Source organism: Capricornis sumatraensis, chromosome 12, assembly GCF_032405125.1.
Source record: "Capricornis sumatraensis isolate serow.1 chromosome 12, serow.2, whole genome shotgun sequence".
In the NCBI taxonomy this organism is placed as follows: Eukaryota; Metazoa; Chordata; class Mammalia; order Artiodactyla; family Bovidae; genus Capricornis; species Capricornis sumatraensis.
This window is the reverse complement of record NC_091080.1, coordinates 84,822,319-84,835,633: the sequence shown is the minus strand read 5'-3', so window position 1 is coordinate 84,835,633 and position 13,315 is coordinate 84,822,319. Positions and strand designations below refer to the sequence as shown.

Below are 13,315 nucleotides of genomic sequence, written 5' to 3'. Positions count from 1 at the left end.
TCTGCCAGAGAAGCAGTTTGGCCCAGTTTCTGGGCATACACCTTCCCCCCTGAATTTGAGGTGGTGCCTCCCATTCAATGAGGAAGCTGACCCAGTCCCCTATCAGCCCTCCGCTGCCTCCTGCCCATTTCCTTGAGTTAACTTTGCTAGGAAAAAAAAAAAAAAAAGTATGTTCATGCAGTTTCAACACATTTTATTATATTTCTGTATGCATTACTCTCAAAACATATCACAAGAAATGATCAAACCACTTAAAACCTTCAAATAAAAAATCTGAAACAGTTTATGCCCACAATTGTACATATTTATAGTTAAGAAACATTCTTTATAAATATTGTTTCCTCTGTAGCAAGTTAATACCATAATTTAATTACAAATGGATAAATATGGTAACGGGTATTTACAGAAGGAAGGGTGTTATTACGGAAAAAGCTAACGGCACGACGTTTACTTCCCCCCCTCCCCACAATCGTTCATACAGGAACTAACAAACTGAACTTGCAGAAGCACTAAAACATCACAGGGAAACCCAGCTAACAGAAAAATACATTCACAAGCGGCGGTGGTGGTGATGTGGATGTGAGTGCTGTGGGTCTGCGTGTTGAAGAAACAGAAGGGAGACTTTGGCACAGCTTTTTTTTTTTTTTTTTTTCCAGTCTATAGTTGCATGAAGTTTACAATCAAGTTGCCTCATAAAAAGGAACACAATATTCAATACCACAATACAAAAGAAACCATTTTCTTCCACATTACTTAAAAAGAAACCAGGGAAACTAAAAAGAGAAAAAGAAAAAAGCCCATCACTTGGGGAAGAGAAGGGAAGAGAGGCAGGAGGAACAAAATCCCGCAGAATTACAAATGGACAAACTTCTATACACCAAGAAGCCAGTAAAACCACCTCGGAGAAGAAAGGAGTCCGCTATGTACAGTTTGTCAGAAGACTGGGCAAGGCGTGGGGAGGGAAGGGGCGTAGAGGGAGGCAAAGGCGAGGTTTGGTTCAATATTTTTGTGGTTTTTTTAAATGATTTTTTAACTTTTTATTTTTAGCTTTAAAGATTCCGGAAGGGATATCGTTGCTTTTCATGCCTAGATTATTTAAAAAAAAAAAAAAAAAAAAAACTTTTAAAAATCCTTCTGCTGGTAAAATCATTTTCATCATCATAAAAATCAGATTGGGAATTTTAACAACAACGATCACCGGGGTGCTCTCGGCGCTGTTACCGGGAGATGGACAGAGGGCAGCCCCGCCCGGGTCTCTCACACGTACCATTCATTGAAGTTGGAGGACAGGCCGCCGTGGCCCCCGGCCGTCCCGCTGCCCCCGCCGGAGCCGCCGCCGCCCCCGCCCGCCCCGCCGCCGCCGCCGCCGCCCCCGCCGCCTCCACCGGAGCCGCTGCCCGCGCCTCCGCTCCGGTGCACCGCGGACACGGCCGCCGCCGCCGCCGCCGCCGCTGCAGCCGCCGCCGCCGCCGCCGGGGAGAGGGTTGAACTGCTCTGGGGCTCGGCGCTGGGCGACACCAGCCCCGGGGGCGTGGACGACTCGTAGCCGGAGCTGGCGGCCGGGGACGACTCGGAGCCCTGCGGGGAGGACTCATGGACCTGCAAGACAAAAGCCGGGAGGGGAGACCAAAGGGGACTGGGTGTGAGTGCAGCTGCTGTGGGGCCGGGCCTCCCCCGCCACCAGAAGTGGCCCCCCGCCCACCCCACCCCCGGGGGCCCGGCCGGGACCCTCGCCTTCCCACCACCACCCCGGGGCCGGCGGTGAGCCCGGCCGCCTCGCCCTCCTCGCGCCTGCCCGGCGGTACCTTCATGTGTTTCCGCAGAGAGCTGGGGTGTGTGTACGACTTGTCACACATCTTGCACAGATAGGGCTTGTCCGAGGTGTGCACGTGCATGTGCTTCTTCCTGTCGCTGCTGTTGGCGAAGCGCCGGTCACAGCCCTCGAACTCACACTGGAAGGGCTTCTCCCCTGTGGACACCAACACGCGCGCTGGCTGCTGGCGCGCCCGGAGACCCCCCCCCCCACCACCACCACCCGCGCCCCGGGGAACCCTCACCTCCCACCCCACCCCGTGGCCTGGAAGGTGACCAGGCCTCCGGGAGGAGAAAAGAGGGGCGACAGGGGCCTGGGGTTTCCTTGCGCCTTCCCACCTGGCCGCCGCGCTTTTATTTCCTACTTTACTTTTCTTCCAGGCTGACTCGCGTTTCCTCACATCTCTGATCAAGTGGGGGTAGCCCCCACCACCGCCCCCAGCCCTGCCTAACTGCCTTTCTTACAGGGCTTCTTGGACTCGCGGCTTCTAACAAGTTGGTCTCGCCATGGAGAAGCTGTTATTATGACAAAATATTTGGGGCATTATCAGAATCACACAGGCTGCTGTCGGCTTCTCTCTGGGGCCAGTAGGCAATTATATTTGGAGATGCTGTGTGTTGTTTGGGGACCGTACTGTGGATAGCGACTGAGCCAGCATTCTTTTTTTCCCATCCAAAATTCTGCAAATTGAATTAACCAGTAATTCTCGGCCGCACTCCCGGCGTTTTGAAGACAACTTGGGGGAAGAGATAAATATGAGATAAGGCAGCACTTGAGAGGGATTGCAGAGAAGCGCAGGCTAGGCCGTGGGGGTGGGGGATCAGCCAAGGCTTTCAGAATTTCCCGGTTTGAATTTTCTGGCGGTCCCTGCATTCTGCTGCCAGAATTCCAAATGCTTGGAGTCATTTAGAGGTGTGAGAACTCCAACATTGTTCCACTTGGAGAGGGGATCATTTAACGTTAAATTCCATTAGCACCTAAATTGTTTCTTAAAGACATCCGCTCAGACGCAGGACTCGAAAGCGAGCGTTTCATGCAAATAAATTTCTCAAATTTTAAACCTTGTTAAAAGCTTGTCTCGCACCTCGGCTGCCTCCCTTCCCGGAAGAGAACAATAGGCCGCTGGCGCACCCCCACTTCGGAGTAAATATTGACGGGGGAAGTTGCTAAAACATTTGGCTTTCTTTTAGGAAATCGTCTGGCACGATTTTGGCTGGGACCTGGTCATAGATGAATAATCTATGAGGCGAGAGGCGCGTTCTTTCTCGGCGCTCTCTTCTCACGCGATTGCCCCGCGGGGCCGCGCCGCCCCGGGCTCTCGTTGACCCGGCTGTCGGTCCAAGTTTGGAATCGCAAACCCTCTGGTGCCTCTTAAGAGAATTTCACAGACTGTTGCGAACCCACCGTAAAGCTCCGCGACCCACCTCGAGATGGGCTTTAAAAAACACTTTAAAAACGAGAAACGCTTTACAGCTTCGGCTCACACCAGACTCATTTTTTAATGGGAAACAGTCCGGGTAAGGACGTTTGGGCCCGTAGTTTAAAAAAAAAAAAAAAAAAAAAAAGTGGAAAAACACACAAGCCACTCAAAACGCAGACGCACACCCGGAGCAGAAAAGCACATTCAGACAAGCTGGCAAAATCCTCTCTAGGCTCGATTCCCGGGCACCGAGTTGGAGGGTACTTCTATTTTCTGCGTTCTGTTTAGGACGGAAATTATTCACCGAAGCTGAGCCAACAAAGCAGTTGCATCACCCAAAGCATGCATTTGATGTCACCTCGATCATTTAAAACTCAATTTCCGCACATGGAAAAAACCCAGCCCAATAATAATATTCTTTCATTCGCCAACAATAACAAGCCGCTGGCTCTCTCTCGCACATACGAAAACATCTCCCGTTCCAGGGCAGGGGCTGGCGGTCGGCGCGTTTCTCCCAGCCAGCTAACCACTTCTCTCCCTTCTGCGCCCCGACCCCGACCCGACCCGCGCGGTTACCTGTGTGGGTCCTTTTGTGGATCTTGAGGTTCTCGGAGCGCGCGAAGACCTTGCCGCAGCCCGGGAAGGGGCAGGGGAAGGGCTTCTCGCCGGTGTGCACGCGGATGTGGTTGACCAGTTTGTATTTGGCCTTGAAAGGCTTGCCCTCGCGCGGACACTCCTCCCAGAAGCAGACGTGGTTGCTCTGCTCCGGGCCGCCGACGTGCTCCACCGAGACGTGGGTCACCAGCTCGTGCATGGTACTGAAAGTTTTGTTGCAGCTCTTCTTCGGGTTGCTCAGCTGCTCGGGGTCGATCCACTTGCAGATGAGCTCTTGCTTGATGCACTGCTGCCGCATGTAGCGGAAAAAGGCACCAGGGTGGTGGTGGTGGTGGTGATGGTGGGCCGCGGCCGCTGCCATGTTCATCCCCATGTTCATATTCATGGGGCCGTACTGGTTGTGGAGCTGCGCCGCCGAGTAGGGGTCGGTCCGCGGGCTGGCCACCTGGCGGTACTGCTCCGAGCGCCCGAACACCTCGCCGGGCAGCCCGAGGCGCATCTGCCCGTTGAGCACATTCTGCGAGCCGTGCGGCCCGTGCTGCTCCGGGAGGCCGGGGAAGAGGAGGTGGCCCTGCGCGTCCGAGTGCGCGTGGTGCAGGCCGCCGGCCCCCGGCCCGAACAGCCCGTGCTGTCCGCCGCCGGGCGCCGAGTCGCCAAAGCCGCGGCTGCGGAACAGGAAGTCCCGGGTGGAGTTGAAGGGCGGCCCGGAGTAGGAGCCGACATGCGCGGCGTGCGGCCCGAGCGCGGCGGCGGCCGCGGCGGCCGCTGCAGACCCGGGGTAGGCGCCGGGGCCCTGCGACGTGAACGCCGAGCTCTGGCCCGGGGACAACTCGTGCGCCCCCGGGTTGAGCTTGAAGGCGCCCATGTGAGCAGCCGCTGAGTCTACAAAGCCGTTCTGCGCCGCCGCCAGGCTCAGTTCGCGGTCCTGCATCTCCGCGGCCGCGGCGGCCGCCGCCGCAGCCGAGTGGTGATGGTGGCGCGCGAAGCTGCCCACCCCGATGGCCGGGAACTGCGGCCCCGCGTCCAGGAGCATGGCCAGCGCGCCCGCCCGCCCCGCCGGCCCCGGCGAACCCCGCGCTTCCTCGGCTCCCACTCCCGCCCCGCTCGCGGGGCTGCGTCCAGCGGCCGCCCGGCTCCGAGCGCAGGCGGCGGCGGCAGTGGTGGCGGCGGCTTCAGTCCCGCGAGCGGCGCTCCTGCGCCCGCCGCCTCCGCCGCCGCCTGGATGTGCCTCGGGCGGCCGGGCGCGGAGCGAAGGCGCGGAGAGGAAGAGGAGGCGGCGGCGGCGGCGGCGGAGGAGGAGGCGCGGGAGGAGGAGGAGGAGGTGGTGGAGAAGAGTCCAAAGCCAGGCGGAGAACCAAAGTGTATTAAAGGAGCTGCGGCGGGGGCGGGCGGGCAGGGCAGGGGAGGGCGGGCGGGAGGAGGGAGCAGGAGGGAGGCGTGGGGAACCGAGCGGAGAGGGGGGTCGGCGGGGGGCGAGCGCCGCGCCGCGGCCCCCACCCCTGCGCGCACTCGCGCGCGCACGCACTCACTCGCTAGCTCGCCCGCCCGCCCCGCGGTCCCGGGGCCCGGCAGCGCCAAGCGGCGCCTGCAGATTGCGATCACCGCCGCGGCGGGGCCGAGGTGCCGGAGCGCGCCGGCCGCGCGCGGCACGGGCAGGCGGGCGAGGCGAGGACCGCGGAGCCCTCGGCGCTTCGGCAGCCCAGCCCGGCGGGGCCCGCGGCTCCACCTGGCCGCGGCGGGGGTTCTGGGGGCGGCGGACGGAGGCCGGGCGCCCTCTCCGCGGCGCGCTCGCTCGGCCGCTCCCTCCCCCGCGGCCCTGCCCGCGCCGCCCCGCGCGCGGCGGGTATTGTTTGGCTCGGCGGCCGCGGTGTTTAGCCCTCCGCGTCCTCAGCGCTTGGCATTGGCTGCGCCTCGCGTAGTAAACTTGCGAACGGCCCCGGATTCCCCCAGATGAAGGAGGCTGCCGCGCTGCTCCGTCTTTCTTTAAGTTGTGCGGGAGGAGGAGGCGGGGGAGAAGGGGGGCTGTGGGAGGGGAGAAGGCGAAGGAGGGGAGGAGGGGGAGGCTGGACTCAAAAACAATAACAACAATACCAAAAAAAAAAAAAGTGTTCTCCAGCTCGCTCGCTCCCTCCCTCTTTCTCGCCTATCGGCTCAGGAACCCCGGGCCCGGAGGGGCGGCCGCACCCGCCAGGACCGAGCGGAATTCAGAGCGAGTGCTCAAGCGGAGGGCGAAGTGCGTGTCCCCGCTTTGGGCTGCGGTGGGCTCCGATCGCCACCGCCTCCACCACTGTTTATTTCACCCGGGGCAGCCAAAGCCACAGCCTTTTATTTTTTTATTTTTTGTCTCCTCCTTTTCCTCTCCCCTCCCCCTCGCCCCGCGTCTCCCGCCCCAGCCTCCCTCCCTCGCGCTCCAGGCCCGACCTACTGCTCACACCGCCCCTTTAGCGGCGGCTCACGCCCCTCCCTCCCACCCGCCCGGCGCCGCCATTGGTCGCTGCCGCGCCGTCAATCCAGCGCCCCCGCCCCGGGGCCGGCCCGCCCCCTCCGCTCGGGCGCAGCAGCAGCTCCCCGCCGCCCGAGCCGCCGCGCATGGTGGCAGCCCGCCGGGTCGGCTGTCCTCCCGCTCCGCGCCCCCGTGCGCCTGGGCGCGACGGCTCCTCATCCTGCTGGCTGAGGCGCTCCCCGGAGCCCGCTAGCTGGCCGAGCGAGGGCCTGAGCCGCGGGGGTGGGGTGGGGTCATAGTGCCCTTGGTTGGGTACCTTGCGCCCATGCCCTCCCGTAGAGGCCACCGTTTCTCTGGGGACCGAAAGCGGCACCCCTGGTTGCTCGAGAACGCGGCTAGCGACCGGGCCCGCGAGGTGGGAGGTTCTGTGCGCCGGGAGGCTACAGCCCCAGTGCCCCGCCTGGAGGGTGCCGGGGGCCGCGCCGCCCAGGAGCAGATCTCCGGACGTGTTGGCACGTTCCTGGTCCGCGCCCACCTCCCCAACACACACTTTCGTCGACTTGTCCTGGGGTAGTGAACACACAGATGCAGGATGGGGGGTGTCTTGAGAAAAACAGACGTGCCCTTCCCTCCCACCCTTCTGGACACTCACCCAGACGCCGCCCCCTCCCCGGCCGCGGCCCCCACCCGGCGCTCGGCGCGCTCCACTCCTCCCGCCGCTCGCGTCCCGCTCTGATTACCGCTGTAAACACTGGGCAGCGGCCCCCGCGAGGGAGGGGATTGTTTGGAAGCGGTTTAAAGACAGTGTCACCCTCGGGGTGGGTGCCCAGAAGCCCGGGCCTCTGCCACTGTAGGGTGGGAGGTGTGGGGACGCCGGAGGCGCCCGGCCAAGCCAGGCTCAGGCTGTAGTTCGGCCGAAGGTCAGGCTCATCAGAATCTGGGGAAAAGAGATCTCCAGACTGGTAGGGCTCAAACCTAGAAGATACTTATAAATCCTTCTCCAGAAGCGAGAACCCCCACCCCCGCCGCCCTCCGCTCTAGGCGATAGCGGGGCCCGAGGCTGCTCTCTGGGTCCCAAGTCCCCGGTTGCCCGCTGAGGACGTTTCCCCTTCCCGAGGCCGAAAGCTTGCGCTCTGGAGGTAACCGGAGAGGGAGCGACGGGCCCCGGAGGCTGCGGAGGTGCGAATGGAAGGCCCGAGGCCAGCGCCTTTCTTCGCCTAGCTAGCAGAGAGAACTGCTTTAAACAAACAAAAAAATCTCTGGGAGTTAAAATAAAATTCAAGGAAGAAAATAATGAACACGCATTTCAAAATTTGAAGTTGAAATTAAAGCCACAGAAAAAGAAAACGAGGGAAGAGAACTCCAGCAGGCGATCAGGGGCAGAACCGGGCCCTTGCGCTCGCACAACGCAGCCTCTCTCGGCTTCAGCGGGTCCCTAAAGATCCGAGCTGACCGCAGCCCTGCGCACAAGGGGCCCGGTGCCCTCCCGCTGCCCGCCTTCCCTGTCCCTGCCCCGGGGCTGGGGGCAAGGAGGAGGAAGGCCCGGGCATCTTGTCTGAAAGCCCGGGGTTTTGCTCGGTAGCTAGGACTTCACGACTTTTCTGAAAGAAGGAAATGTTCCTCCTCTGGGCACACCTCTCCTTCTGTCGGGGGGGAGGGGAAGGCAAATGCCAAATTGCCCCTCGAGGCAAAAAGGGACAAGGGAGAGAGAGACAGAGACAGAAATACGCCAGGCAGAAAGGCTGCCCTGATACAGTGAATCTGCCCAATGCACAGCCTGTCACACTTGTTTCTTGTATTCATGAATTTGTATGGGGGGGGAGGGTGGGAGGGGGGAGAAGAATTGGCAAAGCTTACCCCGAAAGTATTTCCCAAAGAAAATATTTTCTTAGAAATAATGGTCGTGAGAATAACAATCCTGCACGTCCGCAAACCTCACTCTTCTTCCTTCTTCCAAACCATCAGACTTCTCCAAGTTTTCCTTCCTTCCCACGGACTCGCCCCCGCCGCCCTCCTCTGTCCCCTCCTCCCCGCCCCGTTCTCTCCTTTCGCTTGGATTGCCCCTTCGCAGCGCCCGTTGCGGGCCGAAGCCGCTGGGCGCTCGCGGGCCCAGGATTCCGGGGCCGCGCAGCCGGGTGGTGGGACGGACGGCTGATCCTCGCAGGGGACCCCGCGGCCTGGGCGCTCTTTGCTCTTCGTTCTCGGCTCCAGTTCACCTCTCTCTCTCTCTCTGCAGGACACGCAGGAGCTGAGCCAAGTTCAAAGTCACGTCTCCGTCTCCTCTTAGAAGTGCTTTATTTCTCCACAAACCGCAAAACCTCTTCGCTTCAAGACAGTTTTGTTTTTTTTTTAAGGGAAGGAGAGGGGGAAAAGGGAGAGATCAAGAAAGCAAGGGACAGAGAGAGAGAAAGAAAAAAAAAAAAAACCCGCCAAGCTTTCAGAGTCATTGCCTCAAAAGTACATTTGAGGTCCTTGGCCGAAGGAAAAAAAGCCAGCCGACTTCTGCGCCCTGCGAGTGAAATTCAGTTTTTCAACAGGTTTCTAAAAGGGCCCGCCGTGTTGGTGTCAGAACCTGGGGACCCCCAGCCATCTCCATCGGGCAAACGTTTGCTCTCTTTGTAAGTTTTCCAAAATTGGGCTTTTCAGATGTCCTGGGGCCAGCGCAGGGCTAGGCCAGCGAGACTCCAGGCTTCTCTGTATATGGATGATCCCAGGGCTGGTGACCCTTTCCCCCACAAGTGGAGAGAATGGCAGTGTAGTAGAGAATTCGGATTGTCTTCAAAAAGAAAAAACACAAGAACACCAGTAAATCCCATCAAACACCCGGGCACTCATTCACTGAACACCTCATTGCGGTTTGTGGGCCTCTGCAAATGGGTGACTGGCTTCTCTTGTAGTATGCTGAGTATTTTGTGTACATATGCCTACAAACAATGTGAGGCACACACAGGGTACTCACATGCTCAGGTGTATCTTGTTGGCCAGGAGAAGCCAAAAGCAAACAAGCAGACAAAGGGGATCTTTATACTGGAAAGCAGGAACACTGGGTGAACACACCTCTCAACCTTCTAATTTTCCTCTTAAGGGAAAAGATGGAAATGGAGGAAGAGATGGGAGAAAAAATGTGGAATCGACTGTCCATATATACCGGGCCCAAAAAAGGGGGGAGGAATTTCACAGGATTTCAGCACTGTCCTCTGTATCACAGACACTCATAAATTCAACAAGATCATCAACAGGATATTAAGTTGCAGGTCACCTTTGATTCAGCCTCTCAGTCACTCCTGGGCTGGGTGACCCCTGACCCATGAAGGACCGCATGTGTGGTGGGGGACCCCCCTCCCCTGTAAAACCACCTAGAATAAAAGAGCTTTGTCCGAGGTTTAGAGAAGTGTAATGTAAAAGAAGGGGAAATTGTGAAAATCTCAGCCAATGTTGTAACTTTTAAATACCATTTTTAAGAAGGGGGAGATTTAGTGGAAGCGGAGAGTATCAGGGCATAAGGCCCTCTCTAGCCTGTTCAAAGAACTTTTTTCTACAGTTAAAATTTACTGTTCTGTAACCAGGCTTATAAAAAGTCTCTCTATAAAATATATGTTCACCAGTAGTTTAGTGATAGAGATGCAAATGTTTGTCTATTTGTCATTAGGGACTCAGAAAAGAAAAAAAAAAGGAATCCAACATTTCTGGGTGACAGTGGTTGTGCTTTTGCAAAATGAGAGGACTATCTTTACTTTGTCTCCTTTCCTGATGGGAGAGTTTCTACTGCTGTAAAACAAAAACAAAACCAACCCCCCAAAACAGAAGGCAGTGACTTACACTCAATGTGTCTGATTATTTTGAGGGCAGTTATCCTTTGGGCTCCCAGGCAAACTACAGCCAGAGAGGCTGAATACCGGTGACAGGCGAGCAGCTTTCCAATAAACTGCAGTGTTATTGCAATAGACTTTGTAATACAATTTATGCTGTCATTCATAAATAACAATGCCATATGTCAACCATATTGCTTACACAAGTAAATCCGTCAACGTGTCACTATTTGATTTATCTCAACAGCTTCTTCAAATATTGAAGTATAGATATTGGAAGGGGTATGGAGTGAGGGGAAACTACTCACAAAATTTGAGATTAGAAATAAAAGAACTTCTGCTTCTCCTTTATTCCTCATCCAAAAACATTCTAAAGAGTAAAGTGTGAGGGGGAGGAGAAATACATCTTGGAGCCAACATAAAGAAGTACTGGGTGGTTATAGGAACTGAGAACAGGTAAGGGGGTTTCTGCTTACTGGTTAGACCTTCTAAACATATTTTAAAAGATGACAACTAGGGATTTTGAAAGAACTTACCAATCTTAATGGTTAAATGTGGGTCAAAGGCCATTCAACAACGCTCACCCCTGAGGATAACAAATGATAACCACATGATAATATTTGATGACAGGTCAATCTTACTGATTTTTTTCGAAGTGGGGAAGTGAAGAGAGGCAGAATTTTTTAAGGCTTTTAAGTACTAAGGTCAGGTGTAAATGGGATGAGTCCAGTTCTTGAGTATCCGAAACAAATGAATAAACAAACCCCAAGGTTGTAGTGATGGCTTCACAGCCCTGGCCTCTGGGTTTTTTGGTTTGGTTTTGAATCCTCATGAAGTCCATGTTCATGGGACAGGGATCAAAGCAGCACGTATTTGGCTACTCTCAGCCTCACACATGTCCGAGGAGTCTGAGGATTCAGCTGAGGCTCAGAAGGACAAGAAACGGAGGGAACCCTCGGAGAAACTCTTAGAACTGAGACCTGAGCGTTGCTTCCTGGCACCCAAGGCCCCAGGGCCGGGTGGCAGGTCCCACCAAGTCAGGTCGCCAGCGGTGAGGACTGGGGGCTGGGCAACTGGTACCCGCCAAGTGCGAGCAGGGCAAGGGGCCGGATACCTCACTGCCTAGTGGCCTGGAGAGCTTGATTCGGGTAAAGCCCTTGAATCCGAAGTCTTCATCACTTCCGGCCACGACAGCGCTCAACTGAAACGCAGTGTTGCGGGTCCTCGTGCTCCCCTCGCCCCAGCTTTTGAGAGGCTCTCCCCCCCACCCCGCCACAGCCTGCTAATAAACCCTCCTCCCAGTTGAGCACCCACTGGGGAGCCCTTGGGCTGGGCTACATAAGTCCTCTGACCCCTCGAGGGGCTCCGGCCACCCTCTCCGCCCTTGAACCTGCCTCTGGCGCAGCCCAGATGGCCCAAGGTGCTCCAAACCGCTGGGCACCCAGCCCTTCTGCAAGGAGGCCGCCCTTGCGGAAACCACGCGGGACGGGCAAGCCATAAAGCAACTGCAAAGGCAATAAAGGCCAGCTCAGTGGGTCCCCCAGCTCCTTTCTTGTCTACCTCCCCGTCCCCAGCGTACCCCCTGCTCCCCACCCTCCTACCCCCGCCTGCCGAAACAATCAGACAAAGGCTCAAAAGCCAGGAAATGTCCAATTCACTTCCCATAGAGTTTATTAATTGCCCACACCCATCGCGAGGAGACTTGGCTGAAACCAGGGACAAGCGGAGGGCACCGGGGAGCCTCAGTTCACGCCCCCCGGCCCTCGGAGCAGCGGGGAGCCGTGAGCGCCCGTCTGGGCACCCCGAGACCTGGTTCGGCCGCCTCCGGGCAGCGGAGCGCAGCGTGGCCGCCGGGTTCCGGCCGGCTCGGCGTAGACGGCATCTTCCCACCCTCTTCGCGCCTTGGTTTGGGGCCGGGAACCGGTTGGGGTTCGGGGTGCAGCAGAGAAGTCTGGAAATCGACGTTCCCCAGGGAGCACCTGTTGACCCTAGGAAGGATACCTCCATGGATCGGCACGTTGCTGGCCGCACACCGCCACCTCCGCTGCAAACGCGCAGAGAGGAGCAAGGGTTTGGAGGCTCTGCCCTGGCGACCAGCACCAATGCGGAAATACGGGGCTAAATCCACAGGGGAACTGGCATAACGACTTCTACACCCTTTTACTTTAAAAAAAAAAAAAAACAAAAAAAACACCCACACTAGTATTTATTTTCTTCAACGCCCTAGAAATTGTTGGTGTTTACTTAGGAAGTGTGACACAGTTATTGGGTCCTTAGAAACTCGGGATGTGAAGGGGTTTTGATTTGGCTCCCAAAACGGCTTGAAAAAGAACCAGCGCACCTGGGGTCAGGCAGGTCATCACAATAACAAAAAGTGCCTCTACAAAATAAAAAGCTCTTTTATAAAGAAAAGCAATCCGGAAATCCATTGCGAGCCTTCCTGATGATCATCTAGCCAGGCCTATTCTCAGGTTTAATTGGCAGGCGGTTTATTGGCGCCTTATTGGTGTTGATTGAAATTTTGCTTCCAGTTCTTTCTTTTAAGAATTAGCATCTCAAGTCGATTTACCTGAGTCAATTATCTTTTTTAGGGTCTGAGTTTGGTCATAAGTTTGCAAATATTCATTAAACACATTTCGCAAGTATCTCTCTCATTGCTATCCAAACCTCTATCATTTCCTAAGGAAGATTTTCTTTTTTAAAGCTTCCCATAAAAAGAAATTGATCAGGGAGCTATATTTGAATTAAGACATATTAAATCGATGACAGATACATATCATGCTGTGTTTAACAAGAGTTGTACAAGGAGGCGGGTTCCAGATTCCGGCAAGGCTCTGCTGCACCATTATTCACATTTTTACAGCCTCTCCTTCATGCCTTCACCCATTAAACCATTAAATTTCAGCAATTCAATAAAACAAAGCAGTTATAATTTTGAGGAAAAGCTATTCTGAAAGAGGTGGAGGTACCCATTTTATTGCACAATAAAAATGCTCAACAGTCTATATTAAAGGCTTGGTTGGGCTTATTTTCTTCTTTCTTTATTCATTCTTTTTGCTTTGTTTTTACTTATAACCTGCAGGACTGCACGCCACGCTGCCATTATGGACTTGTTGATGACTATTGCTAAAAAAATTCAAATAGAGAGGAGCCTCATTTGCAAGGTTCTGAGAGGAAGTGAAGACAGTGGACAATTCCAAATAAGATGCTTTTCT

At 55.8% G+C, this 13,315-nt stretch overlaps 1 protein-coding gene across 2 annotated transcripts; it reads right to left on the bottom strand.

Moving 5' to 3' along the window:
• Positions 1–1,257: 1,257 nt before the first annotated feature.
• On the bottom strand, positions 1,258–5,178 carry ZIC2 (Zic family member 2). 2 transcript variants are annotated; one of them, XM_068984550.1, is made up of 4 exons: positions 3,810–4,881; positions 1,806–1,969; positions 1,448–1,599; positions 1,258–1,303 (listed from the first exon to the last, which is right to left on the bottom strand). In XM_068984550.1, exons 1-4 carry the CDS (start codon positions 4,879–4,881, stop codon positions 1,258–1,260), a joined length of 1,434 nt encoding a protein of 477 aa, XP_068840651.1. The 2 variants fall into 2 exon arrangements, with proteins under 2 accessions (XP_068840651.1, XP_068840652.1); XM_068984551.1 differs by having other exon boundaries at positions 1,258–1,599; positions 3,810–5,178.
• Positions 5,179–13,315: the final 8,137 nt, after the last annotated feature.